Source organism: Hippocampus guttulatus, chromosome 5, assembly GCF_054856545.1.
Source record: "Hippocampus guttulatus isolate MCC_2025c chromosome 5, RoL_Hgut_1.0, whole genome shotgun sequence".
Lineage (NCBI taxonomy): Eukaryota > Metazoa > Chordata > Actinopteri > Syngnathiformes > Syngnathidae > Hippocampus > Hippocampus guttulatus.
In genome coordinates, this window is record NC_141265.1 from 2207367 (window position 1) to 2234846 (window position 27480).

General features: G+C 42.5%; 1 protein-coding gene across 4 annotated transcripts; it reads left to right on the forward strand.

The window, feature by feature from the left end:
• The first annotated feature begins 637 nt into the window (after positions 1–637).
• On the forward strand, positions 638–26801 carry LOC147204631 (dual specificity testis-specific protein kinase 1). Of its 4 annotated transcripts, XR_015100992.1 has the most exons (11): positions 638–818; positions 1737–1805; positions 12615–12805; positions 14743–14864; positions 17282–17330; positions 19081–19230; positions 21263–21436; positions 21686–21769; positions 21997–22083; positions 24514–24954; positions 25188–26801. XR_015100992.1 is itself a non-coding variant. In XM_086112088.1 (10 exons), exons 2-10 carry the CDS (start codon positions 1775–1777, stop codon positions 25290–25292), a joined length of 993 nt encoding a protein of 330 aa, XP_085968214.1. In that variant the 5' UTR covers positions 643–818; positions 1737–1774; the 3' UTR covers positions 25293–26801. The 4 variants fall into 4 exon arrangements, 3 of the variants coding, with proteins under 3 accessions (XP_085968214.1, XP_085968216.1, XP_085968215.1); XM_086112088.1 differs by lacking the exon at positions 24514–24954 and having other exon boundaries at positions 643–818; XM_086112090.1 differs by lacking the exons at positions 1737–1805; positions 24514–24954 and having other exon boundaries at positions 643–818.
• The last annotated feature ends 679 nt before the right edge of the window (positions 26802–27480 follow it).

A 27480-nucleotide genomic window follows, 5' to 3' on the forward strand; every position in this document is an offset into this window, starting at 1 on the left:
GTTGTTGTTTATATTTTAGTCAAGGTCAACCCGTGTCCCCAGATATGTTCACCCATTAAAGTGTCCCTCTATTATTACATGCATGTAAACTACGCTAATCAGTGGCGGTCTAAAATATGCAACATCTCACAGTTTTGTAAACCAGTTTGTTCTTTGCCTGTTTTGTTTGTGCTTTGTGTTTGAGAATCTATTCATTTCCCACACAGACTGAGGAGGAGTATATGCTTTGGGCCTGAGCTCATCATTGTTGCACACAAACACGCATATACACACACGCACACACACTTTCACGCACACGCGCACACAAACAAACACACTTCCCCCACTCGGTGCTGTCTTGTGTCTGAACACATCTCATCAACACGTGCAGCTCCAAGGAGAGTTTGTAATGCAGTACCAACAGTCATCACAAAATATATGTTCGGAAGTATTAATAAATCCCTGCTGCCAAATGCCAGTGAAAATCTGCATCCATCCAACGCGAAACTCTTCAAGCAGCAATCAAGTCATCCAGCTACCCCCCCCCCCTCCCCCACCCCCCCCAGCCTCCCTCCCCGTGTGTGGAGTTCCATCCACCGACGCACGGCTGGTGGAGCTGGTTCCTAAGACAACCCATGAAACATGCATCCCACTAGTGAGACTGCTTTCACAGCAGCTGCGGGGGAAACTGAATCCAGCACTTGAAACCTGCGAGAGAAACAGAGAGAGAGAGAGAATCGAGCCACACTTCCTGTTGTGACAGCAAACGTGAGAGGATATATGATGCAGCAACCCGCCACATGAACTCAACCTTCCTTTTACAACAGATAATCATTCAGGTAAGTAAATGATTTGTTTTCACGCGTTTACCCTAAAGCGTTCTCAGTGGTTGACTCAGTAGATTGTTATTCAATGCATGCGGATGGACGTAGGCATGGCACATAACTAAATATTAAACATGATCTTAGTACAGCTTTATAAATATGCAGCCAAGAAAGTTTTCCCCAAACACATCGTACATTATGTTGAGGAAGAGCGAAGTGGTTCCCAACATTGACTACAACCCCCAAATGCATCGCAAGTGAAATGTTTGGTGTCCCGCATTTGCAACACTAAAGGCTTGTGTTACATTTGTGTTTTCCTGATTGTTGTTGTTTTTTTTTTTCAACTTCAGCATCTTAACAGAAAGTATGCACACACTGTAACTGGGGAAGATAGTGATGCATTGAACAGAGTTGATGGACTTCCTACAAAAGGGAAGTACAGAGCTCTGAAGTTGACCAGAAACAACAAGAAAGCATCCATCCATCCGTTCAATAAATAAATAAAATATTTTACTATGCACGATCATTCCACAAAGCAACTACAAATGTGACATCCATTGCTTGATATTCATTCAACAGAAGAACTGCCCCCCCGCCCCCGTATATTTAGTCTTCTGGGCAGCATCAAAGCAAATTATGAACTGACCCTAAAAACACCCATGCAGAGGTATAAAAACAACAAATCCAGAAAGTGAAAATATATGCCACAGGTGCTTCGACTCAACCTTGAGAGCTTGTTTACCTGACGCTTCAGGAGAAGAAGCACTTGTAGCAAAAGCCAAACTGGCAAGGTTTTTACTTTCTGGACCTGGATTTCACACCTACGCCCTCATGCCAATGGCCGCTCATTTGTGATGTGTTGTTTTCAGTGTTGCGGAGTCCTGTGACTGTGCTTTGCTTATTTGCTGTCGCATGTATGTGGTTCCTCCTCAGTGTCTGCAGACCTCTGGGTTTGTTCCAGCTGCCACAAGATGCATATGAATAGCTTACTAAATCAATTGAGTAAGTATTATGAGATTATAATAGTCTTCTTCAGACAAAACACTTTTTTCTAAGGATTGTACTAAAATGCGTGTGCAATTACTTAAAAAGAAAAAGCAGTTACAGTTACTGTACTTATTTCTCTCATTCCCCAAAAACTAACTGAATTGGTTACTGGTTAACTCCTTCATAAATGGAATTAGTTACATAGGGGAAGTAATGGCAATCATTTATTGAAAAACCTTTAAATATGCAAAATACATATTTTTTCAGGGGGTGCGCAGATTTTGCGGGCCGTTACATTGAATATTATAGCCTAAATAGTAGGAGTGTGCATCTCTCCACAAAAGACAGTTCAATGCGGTTTTTGATATGCGGAGCGCAAAACGATTTCCGGATGGTTCGATTTCAAAGTGAAACGATTCGATTTGGTTCGACTCAGTGGGATTACGATTTGATTCGATATGGTGTGGCTCATTTCGAGAGGGTTTGATGTTATGACTTTTTTGTTGTCACGTCCCATACATTTGAAGGGACGTGCCATTTCCTTCTATGTATCTCTCCAATAAAAGACAATTCGATACGTATCTCAAAATATAGTTTGTTAGATAGATAGAGAGCTGTAATCCCATAATACATTGTAATCTTGTTATACGGACATTGGGAAAGATGAAACTGATCATTATCACATTTAAATGGTTAAAAGTTATGAAAATTTTAAATAGTGAGGCGTCACAACTTTCAACTCTCGGAAAGAACAAATCAAGTAGATGAGAATGTTCAATAGTTTGTCACCGTTGGGTTAAGCCGAAAATGTGTTCCTTTTGTCCACCAAACACTTGACTCGTGCTCTATCGCAAAAGTGTTGTGCGGGGGAGCTGTCAAGAGGGATGGGGGCTGCTGTCATACAACATACTGAAGTATTTTTCCTTACTATTTCATGAAACGATTGGCAATTTACTCTTATCTTTTCTCTATTTATTCAGAAAAAACACTTTATATGGAAAACACAATGAAAACAGCCATCTGTTATCTGAACCGCTGAACCCTGAACTGGTTGCTAACCAATCACTGGGCACACATAGACGGACAAACATCCGCGCTCACACTCACAGCGAGGGACAATTTAGAGTTTTCCATTAACCTGCCATGCATGTTTTTGGAATGTGGGAGGAAACCGGAGTACCCGGAGAAAAGCCACATAGCCATGGGGAGAACATGCAAACTCCACACGGTAAAGCCGGAGCAGGAATCGAACCCTGCACCTCTACACTGTGAAGTCGACGCGCTAACCACTGGTTAGCCCTCGACAGTCTAACACAGGGGTGGGCAAACTTTTTGGCTCGGGGGCCGCATTGACTTTTAAAATTTGACAGAAGGGCCAGGTCAGCACGAGCTATGGTACATAAAAAAAAAAAAACTGCATTTGTTGACAGTCCATATCAAACATCAACAGAACAAAAGCATGAAAGTACGGTATTAATATACTTTTTTTAAATGACAAAAGTGTTGTTGATGACCTATTTTAGCCTGTGCATCGCTGCAGATGGGTTGTGATCAGACCAGTAGAAGTAGAGCGATACAGAGGTACTAGGTGGTCGAAAAGATTGCCCCGCCCCCCCCCCCCCGTGTTCTGCAACTTCAAGTCAATGCGCCACCTGGCGGTGAAATGCCTGTTATTACAAGTCCAATTGAAATGAATGCAATCATTCACATCGAACCTTAATTGTGGACCAACCTGTGGCGGGCCGGATTAAAAAGACCAACGGGCCAGATTCGGCCCGCGGGCCGTAGTTTGCCCACCACTGGTCTAACATATAGTCAAAAAGATTGAAATGAATGAAATACATCATACGTAATCACTGCACTTACTTGCAATGCTTTTATTAACTTGCCCATTTCAATTGCTCTTGTTTGACAAATTGCAAATGTTTTCAACATTTTTTGGCTCATCCCATGTTTAGACTTATACTCCTTGTTGGTTTGTTGCCTAAATTACCAAGCATCTTACAGCATTCACCTGACCCTACAATTTGAGTCCTCGTGGGCAGGAGGTAATTGCATTACCCTTGAACTTGTATCACGCTCCATTCATTATCTGGTATTAAGTTGTGCTTCCACAGTGCTTTAAAGCAAAACACTGATACAGAAAATGTGTGGGAGAGTAGGAGGAAACTCTTGCGCATAAGTGACCACCCAGCTGTGATTGCCACGGTTTGTTGTTCACCGTTTGCATGACCTGGTCAATATTACATTAGTCAGGATTGAATTCAAAGTCATTGATTCTCGCTAGGGGCTGCCATGGATCTTCACATAGTTATGGCCTCGGGCGCAGTATGAGGATGACAATTTGAGTCACCGAGTTAAATGGAGTAGTTATAACATATCGTATGCTATGGCTTGCCATGTGTGGGCTGTTGAAGTGGGCAAAACTTGAGAAAGAAAATGTACTGTGTTACGGAACTACTTAGCAATAAAGAATGGAAAGAGTGCAGAAAAAATGATATATATCACCCCAATCCTCAGTCTAAAGAGATCTCGTGCATAAGAATTACCATTCAAGGATGGCACAAAACTGCAGAACAGCAAACCACCGTTACAGGGGGAAGTCAAGTAAGTCGATGGTCGCCCAGTCGTCGACTGGATAGCGCGTCGGCCTGACAGTGCAGAGGCACAGGGTTCCATTCCGGCTCCGGCCTTCCTGTGTGAAGTTTGTATGTTCTCCCCGTGCCTGCGTGGGTTTTCTCCGGGTACTACGGTCCTCCCACATTCCAAAAACATGCGTGGCAGGTTAATGGAATACTCAAAATTGTCCCTGGGTGTGAGTGTGAGCGCGGATGGTTGTTCTTCTGTGTGTGACCCCGCGATTGGCTGGCAACCGGTTCAAGGTGTCCCCCGCCTCTTGCCTGAAGACAGCTGGGATAGGCTCCAGCACTCGCCGACGTCGCCGTGACCCTTGTGAGGATAAGCGGATCAGAAAATGGCTGGATGAATGGATGAAATACAAATGACAACATTTCTAGTTTGGGGGGGGGGGGGACATTTCCATTCATTTCAACAGGAAAAGATGATTTGAGATCCATGCGTTTCGACTTTCGAGCGTGATTGAAATAAACTCGTATCTCAAAGTACCACCATATACAGTATATTATGGAGAGATGAAGAAATTATGTGGTTTCATAACCAGGGAAGTTCAGAATTAATTCATGTCAAATGCGAATCAGGCCACATTTTAAAAGGCCTCTGATGAACGCAAAACAAATGTTGTTCCAGGGTATTAGTTGGGGAAAGGGTACAAAAATCATTTCCAATGTATTAAATTGACATTGGGCCACAATAAAGACAGCCATGATTGAGTGGAGAAACTATTGCACATCAATGTTTTTGCCAAGAACGAGTTGTTTCTCCAAAATGAATGAAAAGACAAGAAGCAAACTGGCCACGGAGGCTGCCAAAAGGCTGACATCGACACCGAAGGAGCTGGAAAAAAAAAGTTCTGGGAAGCACTGGCTTTTTAGTTCACCTCACCACAATCGCCCGTCTTCTTCATAAATATGTCACGGCTACGGGGTAGAGTAGGATGGCGTAAACGTGATATTGCAAAGAAAACCATCCGAGCTTGGCTACAGTTTGCAAAAACACAGTTGAAATCTGCTGACCGCACATGGAAAAATGTGTTCTGGTCAGATGAAATTAAGGTTGAACCTTTTTGGCCATAATTCCATTGGTTTTTGTTTGACACAAACACAACACTGCTCATACAGCCAAATAAACGCCAAACCGATTGTATAGCGAAGCATGGGGGTAGCATTATCATGTTTTGGGGCTGTTTGAGTTCAATTTGAACTGAGGCCATGGTCAAAATAGAGGAAACGATGCACAGTTCCAAATATCAATCAGTGTTCATGCAAAATCTTCAGACTTCTCCTAAAAAGCAAAAAGACAAACAAAGTCAGGAAAAGTCTACTCGAATAGCTTAACTTTAATTCGGGGTCACTTCAAAAGGTGGCAGTTGGTCTGTTACCTAAACAAGTTCACGAACTCTTCCATATTTTGAACTGAACGTAACATATTTTTTCTTCGTGAACCGTTTTACGCGCTCATTCCGGGGCCAATGAATGGTTTTTGAAAGGCAGTTCATTTTTGTTCAAGATTGACAGGTTTTCTCTCCAATAAACCCAGCTAAACGCACCGCAAACGCCTTGATTGGGCATAAATAAAAAACATTATTTGTCAATACTGGCCACACCAGTTGCACCGATCAAAATTTGATGCACGCAAGGGAAAAACACGAAAAAAGACTCAAACAGAATTCCGGGAAAATGCCGGTATGCCAGAGGGTAGCTCTGCGCAGAAACATATAGGAGGAAAACAAACAAACGATGAACTAAGTTGAAGAAAAAAAATCATTGATTATGAACTCAACTAGTTCATTTTAAAATGTGTGAGCTGAACTTTGAACAAGGACATATGGAAAATGAACTTTGTGTGCTGACTATCAATTTAACAAGTTTGAATGTGATTGGTTAATTTACACCATCACATTATCTCTCTATCTCTCTGTCCCTCTCTATCTATCTATCTATCTATCTAATGAACACACCGGAAAAAGTTGTGATGCATCCTTTAAGCTTAGTGAAGAATATCCATCCATCCATCCATTTTCCGAACCGCTTGATCCTCACTAGGGTCGCGGGGGGTGCTGGAGCCTATCCCAGCCGTCTTCGGGCAGTAGGCGGGGGACACCCTGAATCAGTTGCCAGCCAATCGCAGGGCACACAGAGACGAACAACCATCCACGCCCACACTCACACCTAGGGACAATTTAGAGCTTTCAATCAACCTCCCATGCATGTTTTTGGAATGTGGGAGGAAACCGGAGCACCCGGAGAAAACCCACGCAGGCCCGGGGAGAACATGCAAACTCCACACAGGGAGGCCGGAGCTGGAATCGAACCCGGTACCTCTGCACTGTGAAGCCGACGTGCTAACCACTGGACTACCAGGCCGCCCTTGGTGAAGAATAATGATCAATAAATACAGCCGTGGTTCTTAACCTAGGTTCGATCAAACCCTAGGGGTTCGGTGAATCGGTCTCAGGGGTTCGATGGAGCCTCTGCCATGGAGGTGAAGACACACCCGACTCAACATGTCACTGAGTTATGACACTCCCGCTTGGTCATTATTGGCTGCAGATGATCACATGACATTGCTTGTCCAATCAGCGCTGTGGGAAATTTAGTTTGCTTCGTTGTCAACGTATGACTGTTGTGATTGTACGCCGTACAATTAACTCATTCAGTACCAGCCAATTCTAGACCAAGTCTGAAAAGACGTTTAAAAACGTCTTTGGGAGTGAATGAGTTAAGAAAAAAACCCCAAAACTTCTCTCTTGAAATTGTATTTACTTTTTTCAGTTTTTAACAAATGTGTGTTTTTTTAATGTCTTGAATTTGTAAAAAAAAATCTCTTTTTTTCACTAATGAAGGGTTTGGTGAATGTGCATATGAACTGGTTGGGTTCGTTGCCTCTAACAAGGTGAAGAACCACTGAACTAGAGCAATGGGCTATCTTTGTTTTGGCTGTGACCAGTGTTTGTCTGGCGCCAGCGAGATTTTCAGCTTGCTGTACTTGAGCCCCTGGCACCCCTGACTGATATTCACCGATTCATTATGGCACCATTCAATGCAGCCAAAGTAACTGAAATTTCAAATGTCTGCGGATGAAACTGGGGTTGAGGGGCAACGAATCACTACGCAGTGGAACATGCATAAAGTCATTTCAATAACTGGGGCTTGACTCAGGCCTGATTAAGTGCTCAGCTTTGACACATTAAGTTGTAACCAAAAATGTCATGACCAGAAAGCTTTTAGAGGCAAATAAATTGTGCTGTGGTGTAGTTGCCCTTTTTCCTCACATACCTTACACGCCAGTGACGATACAGTATCGCAAACCATACCCCTACTTGGTTGTGTCTGTGTCTTTCTGTGTGTACCAGTATGGTGTCGAGGATCTAATGTGCAGCATCAAAATGCATGAGGGGATTATTTTTTCTGGCTTCATGGTAATAGTATATTTTGTCAACACCTTCCGAGGCCCTCAGGGACACTTTAAATCAATCAAAGGATCTAAAAAAACAGAGGAATAAATTGTTAATCTTTATGGTCTTTAGGTATAATCAGATGCATGTGCACAAACTCCACATCGAGCTACAGAACATAAATTCTGCCAAAGTCACACCTTTGTCAAAAATGTTGAACATTCCTGAGGGAGAGGACTTTGGTTGAAAACTAAAGTCCAGGGGTGAAAAATATGGCTTGGGTGTGAACTGACTTTGACTGTGAGTAGCATTCCACATCGACAAGCTGGACGTCAGCATGGTGATGGTCAGCTCCCGTAGTTGTGTCGATGGTCCTTCTCATCTGAAATTCTCAGTTGGTTGTGATCATTTTCTCTGCTGTGTGCATAAGTGTCATATTACCATCCTCAAGCTGGTTCAACATCCACAAGTCTGTTAAAAAAATTTAAAAAAAAGCAGCGGTCAGATGTAGTTAATGAAAGTCGTGATATTATGATTATGGTGCCTGAAACGCAAAACGAGTGGTAAACCAAAAATCCTGCCTTCACAATCTTCAGAAAGTTGCGCCATGATGTCACAAATGTGCTATATTTATTTTTCCACAGTTTATGATCACTGTGTCTTATGAGCTGGCTCATAGAGAGCCTACACGAGAGTGTCATAAAAATGCAGCCAGAGTAGAAGTGTAACACACAAAGACAAAGAATCTGGCTTGATGACGAGTGTAAAACCATCAATCTTGATTAGTTTTATCGCTATTTTTAGTTTTACTTGACCTGTGAAAAAGTGTTTTGTTTGCAAAAAAAAAAGAAAGCTAGATAGAATTGAAGAAATTGATTATATTATCTTGAGAGAAGCGATAAAAAGTACCCTATTTTCCGCACTATATGCACTAAAAGCATTCAATTGTCTCAAAAGCTGACAGTACTCCTTATAATCCGATGCACTTTATACATGATCAATATTCTGATGTCTTGGACGTAGCATTTTAAATATTAAGCACTTTGTTACAGCTGCAGCAGTTGTGAAAGTGCAATGTAAAAGCGCTATTTAAATAAAGCTGTATTGTATTGTATTGTATTCCCTTTTGCATAGCTCCATCTAGTGGATGCAAAATGCAGCTGCAGCCACTATTGTAGCTTTTATTCGATGCGCCTTATAATGCGGCGCACCCTATATTTGAAAACTGTTTTCAAATAGACCATTCATTGAATGTGTGCCTTATAGTACGGAAAATACGGTAAATGCACTGTTGACTATTTCGATTATTAAATGTGCTACTGGAAAATTTGTTGCAGTTGAACTATTATGTGTGGAGTTTTGCAGCAACGACAAACAGTACTAACATTAATCCTTGTCACTCAACACTGCAGCATGTGATCCATTTAATGTTAGGCTTTCGTGTCGCAGATTAAAACATAAGGCTACGTATGCGCATTTACTTTCAGTTCGATAGACCACTTCATTTGCATACAATTGGGAGCATATCTCATTACTCTTTGTAAAAGTCGAATTTGTTTTGGAACTAATCCTCCTCTCCAATACAAGGAAATGAAGAAACGATAAAAGACAATAAGAGTAGAACAACTCGCGACAGCTTGATGATAATGCTTCACTTGTAAGTGCCTCACTGGCAGTGCTGGAGCTGAAAGTGTGACAATTGTTTTAGGCCGAATGAACAAAAGCAGCATGAAAAGAGGGGGCTGAGTTGACACGGCTTGATGAGGAAACCCCCTTGCCAATTGTGTTAGCGTGTCAGTGTGTGCTTTCCACCGGCATCACCGCAAAGGCTCTTGTAAAGAAGAAGTGGGGGAAAAAAAAGGTCAACTCTTTTCATTGTTGTCACACCAACGCATGGGGCAGAACCAGTTCAGAATCCCATTCCAGAACTGTAAATGTCGCTCAGAACAATCTAATTAGGAGGCCAAAATGACCCTTTTCTTAAAAAAAGACAATTGCTTGTTTCTTTTTTGTGGAATACGGTATCATACGCCACTTACAATGTTGTTAAAAAAAAACAAAAAACAACTATGGCAGTACATTCGAGACTGCAACAGGCCTTATCATCTTCCATTACTTTTGTAGGTTGACCGACTGTATCTGTCGTCATTTTCCCGACTCCAATGTATAAAAAAAAAAAAAATCAACACGGGCTTTTTTTTAAATCATCCAGAAACACATCTGCAATCAACAAACACGTGACTCTTAAGAGTCTGCATATGTGATCAGTTGTGAAAATGCGGTGTGTATGTCAGTCATCAGATCTACCGAGAAGTGCTTAGTGAAGTAATTTCATACTGCATTTTATACAGAACTTTTGTTCATTTGGGTTGTAATTGGCTGCTGTATACAACTGCAAAGCATCACGCTGAGAGCTTGTTCAAATATTCTCGGTGGTCTCGGTCCCCATTCACCACGATAAGTGAGGGATCACTGTACCCCAATACCAAATCCGTTTTAAAAATTTAAATGACAACAAACAAAAAAATCGACGGACGAACGGACGGTCAGACGAACAGACAGATAGATAGACGGACACAAAATAGAATTTTTTTTTCGAATATTTTATTCCTGGTGACAAATTTAGCAGATGATGTTAAATTGTATTTACGAATCGGATGTAATTAGGTTGTGTCCGCGTTACGTTTACCTACGATGTTGTGACCAGCCTGTGTGTACTTTACTTTGGAGTCAGCCAGTCCTCCATTAAGCGCCTTCAGCTGGTCCAGAATGCCGCTGCTCGCCTCTTGACTGGTACTCGTAAGAGGGAGCACATAACTCCTACTCTGGCATCCCTTCACTGGTTCCCCATTCATTTTAGAGTTATTTTCAAGATCCTATTTGTTTTCAAATCTCTGAATAATCTCGCGCCACCTTACCTCTCTGAGCTCATCCGCCCCTACGCACCTGCCCGGCGCCTCAGGTCTGTGGACCAGACCTTATTAGAAGTACCAAGAACTAAACTGAGGCTCAGAGGGGATCGAGCCTTTTCTGTTGCTGGTCCCTCTCTCTGGAATGACCTCCCACTGAACATTCGGCAAGCCTCCTCGCTGCCCATCTTCAAAACCCTCCTCAAAACTCACTTGTATTCTTTGGCATTCGACTCGGCATGACTTAGATTTGTTCTTGGTTTTACTGTTTGGTGCTTTCTACCGCCTTTATTACCGATTTGTCTTACTGTTTATTGTGCATGTTAAATTGCTCCATGTACAGCACTTTGTATGCAGCGATGGCTGTTTGAAAGCGCTCTATAAATACTGTTGACTTGACTTGACTTGACATAAAAGGAAACCAAATCAGTCAAACAATTGTTGACCTTATTATTGCAAACCTGCGATTGGCTGGCCACCAGTTCAGCGTGTACCCCATCTACTGCCCGAAGACAGCTAGGATAGGCTCCAGCGCGCCCCGGAACCCTTGTGAGGATAAGCAGATCAGAAAATGGATTGACTGATTGATTTTTTTGACATTTATTGACAACATTATGGGATACATTGCGTTTGTCTCCCACCATGCGTTTCCAGTTTTACTCTCCGGCTCAGAATGTATGTGTTTTTTGTTTGTTTGTTTTCAATAAAAGTACATCAAATGTATTCACCGTGTTGTTCTAGCATTGTTTTTGGAAGCTTGGCTTTAAATGAAAAGATATGATAAGACAGCCTTGATTCATCCCACAACGAGGAAATCAATTTGTTGAATATCATGCTTTTTATATTGATGGAGCTTGATTTCAATTTAAAGACTGCTTCCGTGATTCAATTTTATATAACTGAGAGGTGAGAGATGCACATTTACATCAAGATTTATCGATTCAATTCAGCCCTGAGCGAAAATGAGATTACATCAACATCGAGGATGGTTTGTGTCCACTAACTGATCCTGTTATCCATTAGGCCTCTATTTTTTGCCCACACATTATTCACTGTCTTTGTTTCAGGCTGAATAGCGTAATGTGATTTTCCTCATCTCTGGAGTCCACTGTGTGGGACGACGGTCCCTTTTATGAGACTCTCTTTCATCTAAGTGTGCTCAGAGTTATTGAAATGCGCAATTTGCCCTTTTCTATGGCACTCACGAGGTTGTATCTTTTTTCCAAGCCTGACCAACACGGTCTATCCATAAACAAATTATATTATCTGAATATTCAATATAAACATACCATTTCGACATAGCTTTCAGCTGGACCCCTAAGTACATCTTGACGCATTTGACAGAGCCTTGACCTCAACCCCAATAAACATCTTTGCTATGAACTAGAATAGAAATTGTGAGCCAGTTCTTAATTCATGTTCTTATTGTGTCTGAATTGACACACTATGAAAGAAAAACCTTCAAAAAGTATACAATCTGTTGCAGCCGTAAAGAAGCTAAAGGCTGTTTTGTATTTCCCTGCAATTTAGATGGATGTTTGAGGAATAAGAAGACGAGGGTCTATAGTTCGTCTCGAGAGATTGTGTGGCACCTTTAACATGAATATTTAACAATAAAATCTTTGTTTAGGCCATTTGCACCAGATCACTTTTAACTAGAGAGTGAGTAAAACAATACAGTGGGTAGAAGAATAAAAAATAGTTAAAATCTCAAAGTGGAAGTGTTTTTTTGTCTTAACCATGTAAAGTATTATCCGTACAGAGAGAGAGAGAGAGACATACACACACACACACACACACACACACACACATGTACACACGTACACAAATCATGAGAGCATAGTCACATTTTGAAGGCCAAAAATGTTTTGTCTCTCTCAGCGAGCATCTCCAGCATGTGTGATGTTGACGTATCAGAGCCCACCAGTCCCACCCTGTATGGGGAATCTTCAGACAAGTACTATCATGTGGACCGTTGGCAGAAACTCCGCACCGCCGTGCGCAAACTGGAGTTCTGGGAAAACTTCACCACTGAGCTAATTGGGAGTGGCTTCTTCTCAAAGGTCTATAAGGTATGCATACAAGTGTCCTTGCCCACTTTTTGCTGTGTACCAGCCTACATGTGAGCCACCATCAAAGCATGCTTTGTTCCAGTCATTAATTAGGACATTTTTACCATTCCATGATTGGCCCACGTGCTTTAGAAACTGTGGGGTGGACAATACCATCCATAGCTGAGATATTATGTCATGGCTATTGGGACCAAGAAAGCTTATTTCTGTGGTTAAATGATTTAAATGCTGAAATGAACCAGAAGGATCGGATAGTGATATAACAAAAACATAGCAAAGCATGCACTCTAAATGCTTACTCGTCATAGGTAACTCAAAAGAGACAATGTTTCATTCTTGTTTCAACAACTGCAGCTATTGTCGACCAACCTCTACCATTACAAGGCTCGAAATAACTTTTCCTTTGAGGAGCATTTTTGGTGATCAATGATGTTGGGAAACCTTCAAAATAAGGCTCCCCGACCCGGTCATGGCTGTGAACCAACACCTTGGCGCCGTTGAAATAATGTGTCCCTCTCCGTGGAGGGACGAGCAGGCTGAGATGCTCCCACACACCCGGGACATGTTGCTTCAACAGCAGCGACAAGGGGTTGGAGCGTACCTGAACTAATCAAAAAAAATGTATTGCTTAAACAACAACAATAAAAGTTATCACGCACACAACAGAAAGATACAGTCAACAGCATGGACGAGACTTGAGAGACACAAGAAGGGTTGGTACTGAGTGAGGCTGCGATGATGCGTCGCCAATCAGTTCAATAAATCCACTTGTGCTCTCATTGGTCGACATTGCACCGGGAACCAATCACTAACCCTGTATGAGTGACTGTGGCATGTACAGTACTGTACAGATATGTACAGAGCCTCTGAGTCACCTCATCATTGTTCTGCATCCAGGGAAAACTTAACTCTCGCGCATCAACATGAACCAAAGCGTCTTTCCGCAATATGGCTGTATTTTTTTCACACATATATATACACGTACACACACACACACACACACACAGTATTTGGGACAAATCCACAAAGCACTGAAGCCCCAAAACATGAAGTGTGAAGTGTTGAGGGATTACTGTACTAACTCGTAGGGCCTACGCTGAGCAAAATTTAGAAGCACACCAGCATATACTGTAGTTGTCATCTTGGCAAAAAGAAAAGGGTGCAGTCAGCAGGGAAACAGTTTGTGGGCATGCAGGACCACAGGACACAAATGCAGAGCCACGCCGACTTCCTGTAACATACCTGTCAACTCATATGGTTTAGCCATAGTTCATACGGATTTTGCGATGAATCTTACGTATATGGTCGTATCGCACAAATCATACGCCGGCGCGTTTTGGCTGCCGCTGCTCAACCCGTATTGTTTTGTGTTTTTTGTTATTGTAAAGTGTCCTTGGGTGTCTTGAAAGGCGCTTATAAATAAAATGTATTATTATTATTATTATTATACGGATTCTGAAATTTTCCGGTTTTTTTTTCTTCCCCTAACAGGTAGTTCCGTTTGCTTTTGCCCAGAATGGTGCTAGTCTACTCATTTCCGGCAATTTTCCAAAAAAGTAATGCAGGAATACAACTCTGAACACAGTAATGCTACTAAGTAGAATGATGATTAGACATTAACCAGACATTGTATTATGGAGATCTACGATAAATATCATTGAAAATTTCGTGGGTTTTTTTCTGCCGTTATTTTGACATATAAAATGCTTTGGTATGTTATAAGGATTTTTTTGGTAGTTTATACAGGTTGGCGCTCCGAAAAGTTGACAGGTATGCTGTAACATAAGCGCCTTGTGCCTACTCGCAGTTTTACTTTTCAATGTTGTTTATATGAGGTGTAAAATCCACATTTCGACCCGCAACCTGCCATGCAAGACCGCTTATTTCGGGCCTTGCACCATCAGTACTGTACTGCAGAAGCTATAACTTTTTTTCAGGTAATACACACTACTAGCCGCAAGGCGATGGTTGTGAAGATATACAAAAATGACGTGGACCAAGACAGCATTGTACGGGAAATCAGCCTTCTTCAGAAACTCTCTCATCCAAATATTGTCAGGTAACAGTTGTCCCCTTTTCCATCTCACGTTGGCACATTCACCACCAATACTATGCAATGCTTTAGCAGGGGTGCACATCATGTAGGGTTTTGTATACAGTACTCATGTTTTCTTGGTTTTCATCATAGAAACCTCGTCAGAGAGAAACTTCAGGGGAATTTATATCGTTCTACTCGACCGTTCATTGCCCTGAAGTTCACCTAATCACAATTTTCGCGGCCCGGTGGTCGACTGGTTAGCACGTCCGCCTTACAGTAAAGAGGTGCAGGGTTCGATTACGGCTCCGGCCTTCCTGTGTGGAGTTTGCATGTTCTCCCTGTGGCTGTGTGGGTTTTCTCTGGGTACTCCGGTTTCCTCCCACACTACAAAAACATACATAGCAGGTTAATAGAACACTCTATATTGTCCCTTAGTATGATTGTGAGTGTGAATGCTTGTTCGTCCATGTGTGCCTTGCTTAGTTTTGGTGCTAATTTATCCCAAAATATTTTGTCAGTCACAGAACATATGCCCCCATTGTTTTTGTTCAGACTCCTCAAAACAAGTAACTTCTTACTTGTCACTTGATCTGACGAAGTAAAAATAAACCTCACTGGGTGTCTGCACTTGTAGACAAGCTGTGTGACTTGTGAGAAATGTTCTCTATACTCTGACTATAAGAAGTCTCGACTGTCAGGTGTGTTTTCTTGGGGGTCGGGGTGGGGGGGGGGGGGGGTTTGAAGTAGCCCTGCGGCTGACTGGCGATCGTTTCAGGGTGTAGTCTGCCTTCTGCCCGAAGTCAGCTGATATCGGCTCCAGCACCTCCCTATGACACTGTTCAGGAAAAGCGGTGTTGAAAATGGATGGATGAATGTCTTGAAGTTCATAACTTTACTGTACTTGCCTATTATATTCGAGCCGAGTAACGCCAAAAACACTAATCTTCAGATGATTTATTTTGTCATGTTGCGTGATGGTAGTGGAGCCAAAACAGCAGGGAGGCAGGAGAACCAGGGAGTACAGAACAAAATGTATTCACAAAAAAAAAAAAAAAACACTTGCAGGCGTACACTGGAAAAACTCATTCAAAATCACAAATGAAGTCCTGAAAACCACAAGAAACGAAAGTAACAAACAAACAAACACCTATAACTGAAGCACAAAACAATGTGACACCAATACAACGATCCGACCAAGACTGACAGAACCCAGGGAACTAAATACAAGTAAACGGACGGGACAACAAGGAACACCTGAACAAGACACAAAGGGTTGAGGGAGCTGATTGGTTGACACAAAGGACTCGGATGACAAGAGCAGAGGGAAACAAAACCAAACGAGGAAGACAAAAGCATATGAGGTAACAAAACTATGACACAAAACCAAATATAATCTTGACAAAAACAGAATCATGAAATTACCCCATCCATGCCAGACATCCCAAAATCACCCAGTAGCGGCCGCAGGACGTGTGCTGCCAGACCAGGGACGGTTGGCAGGCACAGTATGCTCGCCATTGGAACAAGAACGTTTGGCATCGCACAGGATGTGCGCTGCCAGAAAGAGAACGGCGTGCGGTTAAAAATAACCGTCATGCAATATCATATCAAAAAGAAATAAAACACTTAAAAAACACTTTTTATAGCTCCTCCATTGAATAAGACTATTTTTCCACAATGACGTGGAGAAAATCTGACTCAGGTGTTTCTTCTTATGTGTATGTCGTTTCTAATTCATTGATTAGTCTGCAACTTGATGAAAGGCTGGATCGGAAGAGTCCCGCAAAGGCCAAAGCCATGTCGATATTTTAAAGGAGGCGAAAGTCATTTAACATCGGCTCGGCTTTGCTTTGGACTGTCTGTCACATTGTAGCTACCAGTGCCCGTTTTTTTTCGCAGTAGTCTGCTGGGGAGAGGGATGCGTGTGCAGTTGATGAGAACAGGCTGATTCAGCTCTGTGGGGCTCTGTGGTTGCCACAGTTGTATAGGTGACCAAGAAAGGATGCGTTCTCAGATCACATTTATCAAGGTCAGCTCTGCCCAACCCTCTTAATGCCCTGAGAGGTGATCAATGGCAGCACTTTTAGTCACAGACTGAGGGCACCGAAGTGCAAGTCGGAGTCTTTCAGAGAGACGGTTTAATGCACAGGGTTAATGATGTCCACTTTTTCTTTTTTAATTAAGTCTTTCTCTCTCCCTCTCCCTCTCTCTCTCTCTCTGTCTCCCTCTCTTTCTACCGACATTTTCGTATGTAACTTGAAATGTACGTAAAAAGGGCAATTGGTAACTCAAGGTTCCACTGTATTTTGAATTTGCATCATGGAATGAGTGGGCCCCAAATCCTTGGTTTCACCCCTGCTTATTCCTACTAACATACTAATTCAAGACGCTTTATAAGCAGAGAAAATCAATGACATGCATATTGACTTTTGTTCTAGATATCTGGGAATATGTGTTAAAGAAGACAAACTCTATCCAATTTTAGAGGTGAGTCAAACCTTTTATTTGCTTTCTTGTTTGGTTTGTGGGTGGGGTTTGATTGCAAGAGCCGAGTGGCCAGGAACAGCCACTTGGATTGTAACCAAAGATAGATCTGCAGAAGGTGGTTCTGGTCAGCTCCAGATGAGAGGCTAGATGTATTCAAGCTCCCCATGATGCATGGCTTGGCCTCCAGAATCAATCCTCATGAGAGGTGCAACATCACCACTATATATATATATATATACATATAGTGAGGCGCTGGAAGAGGGACCATCATGGGAGGACAAGCCCCTACACCGGATGTACCACCGGACCATAACTGAAGTGGCCAATCTCAAGAAGTCCTATCAGTGGCTATAGAGGGCTGGCCTGAAGGACAGCACAGAGGCACTCATCCTGGCTGCTCAGGAGCAGGCCCTGAGCACCAGAGCCATTGAGGCCCAGATATACCACACCAGACAAGACCCAAGGTGTAGGTTGTGCAAAGAGGCACCTGAGACGATCCAACACATAACTGCAGGGTGTAAGATGCTGGCAGGGAAAGCCTACATGGAACGCCATAACCAGGTGGCTGGCATAGTCTACCGAAACATCTGTGCGGAGTATGGACTGGAAACCCCAAGGTCAAAATGGGAAACACCTCCGAAGGTGGTGGAGAATGACAGAGCGAAGATCCTGCGGTACTTCCAGATCCAGACTGACAAGATGGTAATGGCGAACCAACCAGATATCGTGATCATAGATAAAGGGCAGAGGAAAGCCGTTGTAGTGGATGTAGCGGTCCCAAGTGATGGAAACATCAGAAAGAAGGAACACGAGAAACTCGAGAAATACCAAGGGCTCAGAGAGGAGCTGGCGAGAGCCTGGAAGGTAAAGGTGACAGTCGTGCCTGTGGTGGTCGGAGCACTCGGGGCAGTGACCCCCAAACTAGATGAGTGGTTGCAACAGATCCCGGGAACAACATCGGACATCTCAGTCCAGAAATGTGCAGTGCTGGGAACAGCAAGGATACTGCGCAGAACCCTCAAGCTTCCTGGCCTCTGGTAGAGGACCCGAGCTGAATGAGGGACGGACACCACCCGGGGGGTGAGACGAGGAATTTTCTTTAGTGAGAGGCACCGAGCAAGTGTGGGCATCAAAACTGGATCCTCGGCTTGCTTCCTGTATGTTGTTCACCTCAACGGGCGAGAGGGGAGCCTCAAGCCTTTTTGAGGAGGAACTTTTTGTGCCTGTGCATTAACTGAATGCCAACTGGTTTGTTCTTCAGGTGAGGGAGGAGGCAGGTTAGACCCAAATATATAGTGTACAGGTGCTGTCAACCTGAGCAACTGTGATGGCATTTTCAGTCGACAGCAAGTGGCAAAACGAGCACCCGCTGAGAAAATGAGTTGACTTCCCCTTTATTATTAAAGAATTACCCCATTAATATGTCTCAAACAGATGCAAAATTTCATTTATAAGCGCCTTTCAAAACGCTCAAGGACACTTTACAATCAAAACAAGAACAATAAAACCGCAGATACAATTATAAATAATATAAATAAAGGTACACATAAAAAAGTACATGTGAGAGAAATTAGCCTTTTGTGTACACAGAGAAAGTTCAAGACCTTTGAATTCTCTCATGCAAAATGGGAGCAAAAACAATTGTGGTACAGTACACTCCCATAAATAAAGGGAACACGTCAAGCGTTACGAACTTCGGTATTGGTTTTGTTCAGTGTACTCATGTAATTGCATTTCTCGCCTCTATTAGCATGTGAACGGTGGCTGCCTTGAGGAGCTCCTGGCTAGGAAAGATGTTCCCCTGTGCTGGAAAGAGAAGGTCGACCTTGCCTGTGATATTAGCAGAGGAATGATCTACCTGCACTACAAGAATATTTACCACAGAGATCTCAACTCAAAAGTAAGACAAACTTATTTCGTCTCCACCACCGACAACATTCACTTTTATCCTGATTGGGTATTAAGTAGCTGGTTATGTGTCACAATCTCAATGATGTCACATTATTGCAAAGAACAACAACAACACGGGTCTGCAAACCACACCTTTGAGTCCTGTAGTGCTCTTGCACAAAACATAATACAACAACATCAAGCATGGTGTGTCAATACCACACTGGGGAGGTTGACTTCAAGGTTAGTACACACAGGAGGACTCTATCAAATTTTAAATAATCCACACACAATATTATCATATCATATACAGTATATATGTATATGTATATATATATATATATATACACACACACATAATCTTACAACATGCAATTTCTGAATACATTAACCTGTCCTGAGACCCAATCTTAAGAAACTAATCGAAAATTGGAATTTTTTCTCTTTTCCCACCCTCCAATAGCCAAAGTGAATCTCAAGTAAAACAGTTCAAATGAAATTTTAATTTCATTTTTTATATTATGCTTTTTTTATGCATTTATATTGACAAACATAATATTTTTAAATATTAATTATTATATCTGCGACCTGTGCCCCACAACATGCACGCAACCCTGTTGCCATCACCTTTTACTTTGACTTTAAGTAAAAGAGGTGAGGGGGGGGGGCGCGAGGCTCTGTCAAGGGGGCGCGTTTGACCTTGGGAAAAATGCTTTTTTGTGTGTGCATTGCAAAACGTGCTCATTGTAGCCATGAATCCAGACATCATCTTTGATTTTTTAAAAAAAAAAGCACAAATCATTTTATATATTTTTGTTTTGCTGTTTTTTTTAAATATTGTGCTCCTGGGATAATGTTGGTGATTAGTTAGAATGCATTATTAGTTATTGATTTTATGTAATTTTATTTTTCAGGATCGTATAGGTTTGACATGGTCAGTCAAAAACTATTTATAGTTAAATTAAGGATTTAATGTAATTTTTGAATTTCAGATGAATTTTAAATCTTTTCTGTTCCAGTTACTAAAGCTATTCTTTGTTGTAAGTTGGTCCGTATTTCTTTCTTTTTTTATTCGCTTATACGTTAATAAGGATACAGTGTTATGCAAAGGTGTACTTTTACAATTTTATAGACAAATGATCCTATTTATAGTCGTGGTGACGGCACGAACTTGCACTGAGGAATGGTCTGTGAGTCAATTTATACCAGTCCAAACGAGCAGATAGGCAACAGGTGGGTGATGAGCTGACGAGTCTCAGGTGTGAGGTGCAGAGCACCCTGGCTGAGGAGGCTGCCTGGCTGGCCCCTCCCTAACACCACTGGGTTACAGTGACTGTAACCACCAAATAAATCATGGAATAAAAATTGTCGCATTGATCCAAGATGATCTAATCAAGCATTTGGTTGTTTATTACCTGATGAATATGTAGCAGAAAAGTGAAGGGTTTATTTTTCATGAATTTTTGAAGCCAAAATGTCTTCCAATTCTGGATTGACCCATTTGCTAAGAAGGTGTTTTCTGAAGGCTTTTTGGTTTGCATCACTTGCACTGGGTATTATTTAGGTTTTCTGGGCAAAAGTAAAAAAAGGGAGTGTGCATGTTCTCCCGCATCATCGATTTTCTCCGGAAACGCTACAGTTCCTCCCACGTACCAAAACCATGCATCTTGATGTTAACTTCATTGACAAGACTAAATTGTCCACAGGTGCCAATGTGAGTGTGAAAGGTTGTTTGTCTGCGTCCTGTGATTTGCTAGCTGCTTATAGCCCCAAGTTAGTTGACAGTGGCCTCAGTTCACCTGCAACACTACAGTAGACGGTCTTTGTTCTCTTTCGAGGCAGTCCACAGATGGTGTAGGTGAATTATTTAGTCCACAAGAAACACGGTGACATCAGAGACAAGCGATTGATGAAAAAAGTAATCGCTGAAGAGATGTGCATGAAAGATTAATTGAACACGTGAGGGTAGGTCATTGTGAACGTGAAAAGCTGCCTTACTCTGCTCTCTGCTGGTTGAATATCACATCACTGTTTCTCTGCAGAATTGTCTGATTCGAATGACATCCCGAGGTCGGGAGGCCCTGGTGACAGACTTTGGTCTCGCGAGAGAGGTGGTGGAACTGCCAGTCAAAGACCCTGACAGGAAGCTTTCATTGGTGGGCTCTGCATTTTGGATGGCCCCGGAGATGCTCCGGGGCGAACCGTATGACCGCAAGGTGTGAGATAAAATCTGTTTTAACTTGGGCAAACTCGTATACAAAATACTAAAATAGATATTTATTGGTATCCTTTGGAAAATACTTTATTCTATGCCCTTAATTAGGTAATAATGAGATAAATAAGCTACTAGTGTTTTATCCAGAGGCGGTGAAAATAATGTTTGAATGTAATACAGTATTTCTTTCCTCATCACCACACTGCTATGCACATTCCTCAATATAACAGAAGTGTGCTACCTCTCTTAGGTGGATGTTTTCTCCTTTGGAATTGTACTTTGTGAAATCCTGGCCAGGATCCCTGCTGACCCTGAGATACTGCCCAGAACACAGGTTGAGTAACAGTTGTTAGTATTTGTATAGACAAAGGCACAGAAACACGCTAAAAGTATTTATTTTTGTATTCATTTATTTAATTTTTTATTTTTTTATCTTCGAGTAGCATCTTGGTGGCCGGCAGCTACATGATTGACACATTCTTATACGATCAAAATGTTACGTCGAGTGTCAAAACCTTATGAAATGCAATTAATGTCCAGTTGTTATTATATATATTTTAGGACTATGGGTTGGATACGAATGCATTCCAGGAGATGGTGGCAGACTGTCCTCAACATCTCTTGGAACTGGCAGCGAGCTGCTGTATGGTGGGTACCTGTTTTGTTCATGCAACTAAACTTCTCAGGCCTACGTAAGCAATTTCAGCCATGGGATTCGCAGTCTCTACATAACTAAAGTGGGGTGGGCTCAATATCCCCGAAAACTCACCGACTTGTGGGTGTTGTCTCTGCTTTAGAGGCCCTGACCACAACCACCTAAAACTTTTAGTGTTCCTTGGGAAGTTAGAAAATCAGTTTTACCAAAATTGATGGATGCGTCTATCACAGGGGTGGCCAACCCGTGGCTTGCGAGCCGCATGCGGCTCTTTGGCTGGTTCAGTGCGGCTCCCGGGCTTTTACACGACAACACCTCGGCAGTGGCGCTGCCATTCAAACAAAGGCGCTAAATACACAGAACACACTACGTCAATCATCAATCCCGATACTTGATTGAAATAGAGGGCAACCAATCAGATGACTGTATCACCACTCATGCGCAAACAATGCCGCTAAGCGCTGAGCGCTAAGCTAGTCAGCTAATTACCTCTGATTTTAAGGCAAGGGTGCCCAATACGTCGATCGCAATCGACCAGGAGGCAGCAGACTGGTCCCAAGTCGACCGCAAGGCGGTGGGAGGAGGAAATGGTTGGGGAAAAAAATGATTTGCGTGTTTGTGTCTTTAACTTTCGTTCATGTTTGGGCCGTTCCGGCTGTTGCTCATAGTGGTGTGCGTGCATATGTGCGCGAGTGCATGATTAGGCACTTGCGTGTGTGTGTGTGTGTACGTGTATGTGTGTGTATGCTTGGACGTGCGCGATCAGGTCGATCGTTGGAAGCTGGTCGCTTCAAAAGGCGATCTTTGGGCAAAAAAGTGTGTGTGTACCCGCGCACGCGAATCCGGGATGCCCATGTGTAAGATGTGGCTCTTTGCAGCAACACAGTAAAAAAATTGGCTCTTAGTCTCTGACTGGTTGGCCACCCCTGGTCTATCATAACTTGTTAAGCTTAGCTTAAGACAAGCACAGGAACCACAGGCAGACACAATGAACTCAGTCCTAGTTTATCGTCAAGGCAGGTCAAGGCGACAGGGACCAAAGGCGGTCAGAGAAATCAAGCCAAGGTGTACTGGAGGGCTGAGCGCAACAGCTGGGCAGCAAAGAGTATGGCAGGGAAGGTAACTGAAGGAACTGGCAATGGGTGGCTCTTCAGACTGGCCTTTATGCTGCAGAGGAGAATGTGGTTGACGAGGTGAAGATTTTCAGGTGAGACAGGTGCAGTGATTGGGGGGACGCCCAGCCAACACTGAATTGAGGGAAAGGCAACCACAAACACAACAGAGGGAGGGGTCGCACAGTGGAACACTGAGGACAGACACAATGGATTCTAACACAACTCGACCCAAAGATGCCAGTCAGAGTCCGCCAGCCTTCAGCCTTTTTGAGTGGTGGCTCTGTTAGGCTTCCATGAGTTAAGTTGTGGTGGCCCTGTCAGTAATGGTACTGGCCCCGCATATTTAGTATTTATGATATTGTCTTTGGCGGCCCGGTAGTCCAGTGGTTAGCACGTCGGCTTCACAGTGCAGAGGTACCGGGTTCGATTCCAGCTCCGGCCTCCCTGTGTGGAGTTTGCATGTTCTCCCCGGGCCTGCGTGGGTTTTCTCCGGGTGCTCCGGTTTCCTCCCACATTCCAAAAACATGCATGGCAGGCTGATTGGACGCTCTAAATTGTCCCTAGGTGTGAGTGTGGGCGTGGATGGTTGTTCGTCTCTGTGTGCCCTGTGATTGGCTGGCAACTGATTCAGGGTGTCCCCCGCCTACTGCCCGAAGACGGCTGGGATAGGCTCCAGCACCCCCCGCGACCCTAGTGAGGATCAAGCGGTTCGGAAAATGGATGGATGGATGGATATTGTCTTGTCCAGGGAAATCAAAACAACAAAAGTATTTATTTAAAAAAATGGTGATTTATATCAGCTACAAAAAATAAGGAGAAGCACCATTCACAGATCTGTCATGGAGTCTTCTCTCTCGAGCAGTACGGGGCTCCCTTTTTTGTCTAATTCAGGGGTAGGGAACTCTAGTTCATCGAGAGCCATATCCCGCCTGTTTTACATCCCTCCCTACTCCAACACACCTGATTCAAATCAGCAGCTCATCAGCAAACTCTCTCGAGGCCTGAAACGATCATGAACAATTGCATCAGGTGTGTTTGGAGTAGAAAGGGATCCAAAACAGGCGGGATATGGCTCTCGAGGAACCGGAGTTCCCTACCCCTGGTCTAATTTTTCTCTTCTTTGGAGGGTTTAAGGTCAGGCCGTGCCAGCACTTTGGGTAGCCCCACTTTTTAGATAACAGAATGAAGTCTAGCGCATGAGCAAGCAACTTTGCTTAGCTGCAAATAACATGGTCAGCATTCACAATGGTACAAACAGTTGTCTCAATCGTCAAATTCCCAATACAATTCTGCCCTTTTGATCCTAAGGATGAACCAGGAGCTAAAAAACAAATATCCAAGGAGAGAGGTTACCAAAATTAACATCAGACTGAAGAGGCCCTGCGGTTGTACAACACAGCGCCAGTGCTTCCCCGGACCATTGGGCCAGCATTAATGTTGCATCCCGCTCATACGAATGCACAAAAAAAGGGAAGTCAGCCATTTTGCTTTGATTACAGGGTTCATGCACTGATAAATGCCTGATTATGAAATCCACCCCAATTAGTCGCAATTGGAAGCAGCTATGGTGAGGGAAAGAGACGACTTTTTCTTGTTTTGCTTTTTTGCTGTCAAATGTGGGCCGAGCATGCTGTCCAAGTTTGGCTGCCATTTTGAGGATTTCGTCGCAGTAATTCTGAGTATTACAGTTAGTCTAAGTCTGCAACAGAATTGGGATCCAGGCTTCTGTTCAGAGCCGGCCGACATACGGTTAGTTCATCTAAAACATTTTTGCTGAATATTGTCCACTCACCGGTGGAGCTTTATAACGTATGATGCAGTGCATTAGAGGAAATATATCGCGGCATTAATACCACTCTTAAGATGCTCTCATAAAACGCGCTGCTCAAACTATTCTCGTAAAATGCAGAGAAGGTCCTGAGTTCTGTTGCTTTCATTTGGCAGTCCACTGATGCTCTTCATCGTGTTTCTTTATCCCTTAGCTGGAGTCCTACAGACGTCCAGCGTTCACAGAGTTGTTAGATGAGTTAGGCGAAGTCGCCGAGAGTCTGGAACAGCCGCCAAAATCGCAACGACCTTTGACCTGAGCTGCCGAGCAGATGAATCACCGGAGGCACTGGAAGAACAACATCGACCCGATTAAGAGGCAATCGTATTTCATCGACCTGCGACAAGACCGCTCAACTAAGACGAATATATGTCATATGTTTTCGGAAAGGAATATGATGAATGGTCATGGATGCTTTTACTTTCTTACTGATACTTGCATGTATAGAAATAGATTGAGCGGAGTGTATACTGTACACAGCGACTTTGGTTTCTTCTTCTTGTTTCCCCCCCCCAAGTCCAATTAGAGCAAAAGGTAACATGCCGTTTTCTTTTTTTTTTTTTCAGTTCTTGACAAAGGGTTTGGCTTGTTACCAACTCTAAAGACAGTCACGTCTGTCGATGTAGTTTATACCTCTTCCGTTTGATCCACTTCACTCCTCATTTTTTAATTCGGTCAAGGTGAAGTTTGACAGCTGACATCTACTGTCATCAGAAATCAGGACAACGATGAGGAAAGTACTCAAAACAGCCTTTGAATACAAAGAGCAGGGCTTTCAAATCAGGAACAGAAGGCATGGCGCATTTGACTTTGTGGACTTGTCGACTTTGCGGGGCTTCCGGGCTGGCTTTTGTGATGATGAGACCACACTGGGAGAAGGCTTAAGTGGTTTTCTCCACAGTAAATATAATGTCATGAAAGAGCCACAAAGGCATCGGCTATTTGAATAGATGCGGGGCTGCCCCGATATGATCGACGTGATCGGTAATCCGCGCCCGATCACGTGATTCTCAGAGGGTCGATATCAGCTGAAAAAGATCGGATTTTTACATTGTAATAAAACGTTCTTAAGTCAAGAATAACAGATTTTAGTTGTTAACTCGATTAGAACTGCTGCTAGTTTACAGCAACATAAAAGTGTATCATCTTGGGATACCTTTATTCAAATAATCATAAAAATAATCATCATGACTATACTTGAGACAATTTAGATGTGGTCTCATTTTGGTAGGTATCGGATCGGGACTTGCAAAAAATAAAAAATTAAAAAAAATAAAAAATGGGATTGGGGCACCCCAAAATAGAAGTGTTGATGTTTTTTCCTGAAAATGCAGAAGTTCAAAAGTGGTGCGCCAGAAAGATTTTGTCTTTGGTGTCCAAACGAAATAGCACAGACAAAACATTGGCCATTCTTTTATTCCTCACTAAATACTACATAACTACAGTTTATGTCGAAATGAATAACGCGCTGTACTACAAACGGCAGTTTACATCGATGTTTGATGAGTTTCAGGATTACAAAATTATTTTTGATTCCAAAGTGCAGATGGTGGTTTTTGGGGGTATTTTTATACAGAAAGATTTCAAGATTCCAAGATATATAGCTAGGATGCGGATATATATTGATCTGATATGAATTCATTGTGCTTTTCTGTGGTTGCTAATACCGTTTTCATGACGAATGGTCAAACTAATGAACCATTTTTTCCCCATGTGTTTGTATTATCACATTAAAAAGATGATAAAGTTTCATTTCATACACGTAAAATTGTAATTGTTTTTCTTTCTATTAAAAAAACAAACAAACATATTTTAACTTACACTCAATGATTTATGCAAATGACACTTAAAGATGTTTTGCAGCTACCAAACAACAATCGGATGATTAGTTTCAGTCCAACTTTCTTTTTTTAATTTGTCTGACTCGGCAGAGTGTAAAAGCAGTGGTTATTAACCTGGGTTCGATCGAACCCAGGGGGTTCGGTGGAGCCTCTGTCATGGAGGTTAAGACACACCTGACTCAACATGACAATTAGTTATGACACTCCCGCTTGGTCATTATTGGCTGCAGATGATCACATGACATTGGTTGTCCAATCAGTGCTGTGGAAAATTTAGTTTGCTTCGTTGTCAACGTATGACTGTTGTGACAGTACGCCGTACAATTAAAAAAAAAAAAAAAAAGTTCTCTCGAAATTGAATTGACTTTTTTCTGTTTTTAATAAATGCGGGTTTTTTTTAATATCTTGAATTTGTAAAAACATACAGTATATATTTATTTTTCACTTACGAAGCGTTCGGTGAATGTGCATATTAACTGGTTGGGTATGGTACCTCTAAAAAGGTTAAGAACCACTGTGTTAAAGTGACTAGTAATACTCACGATATGCCTCTCCTCTACCCTGTGGTCACAACGGATTGATGCCGTCACCAAATTTTAATCAGAT

What these genes read in the sequence shown, in the direction of transcription:
- LOC147204631 (XM_086112088.1), top strand. Translation starts at nt 1,775, where the DNA reads ATGCATATGAATAGCTTACTAAATCAATTGA. An exon ending in TCTTCTCAAAGGTCTATAAG is followed by an intron (nt 12,806 to 14,742) that starts GTATGCATACAA and finishes ACTTTTTTTCAG; the next exon opens with GTAATACACACTACTAGCCG. An exon ending in TCTCATCCAAATATTGTCAG is followed by an intron (nt 14,865 to 17,281) that starts GTAACAGTTGTC and finishes CTTTTGTTCTAG; the next exon opens with ATATCTGGGAATATGTGTTA.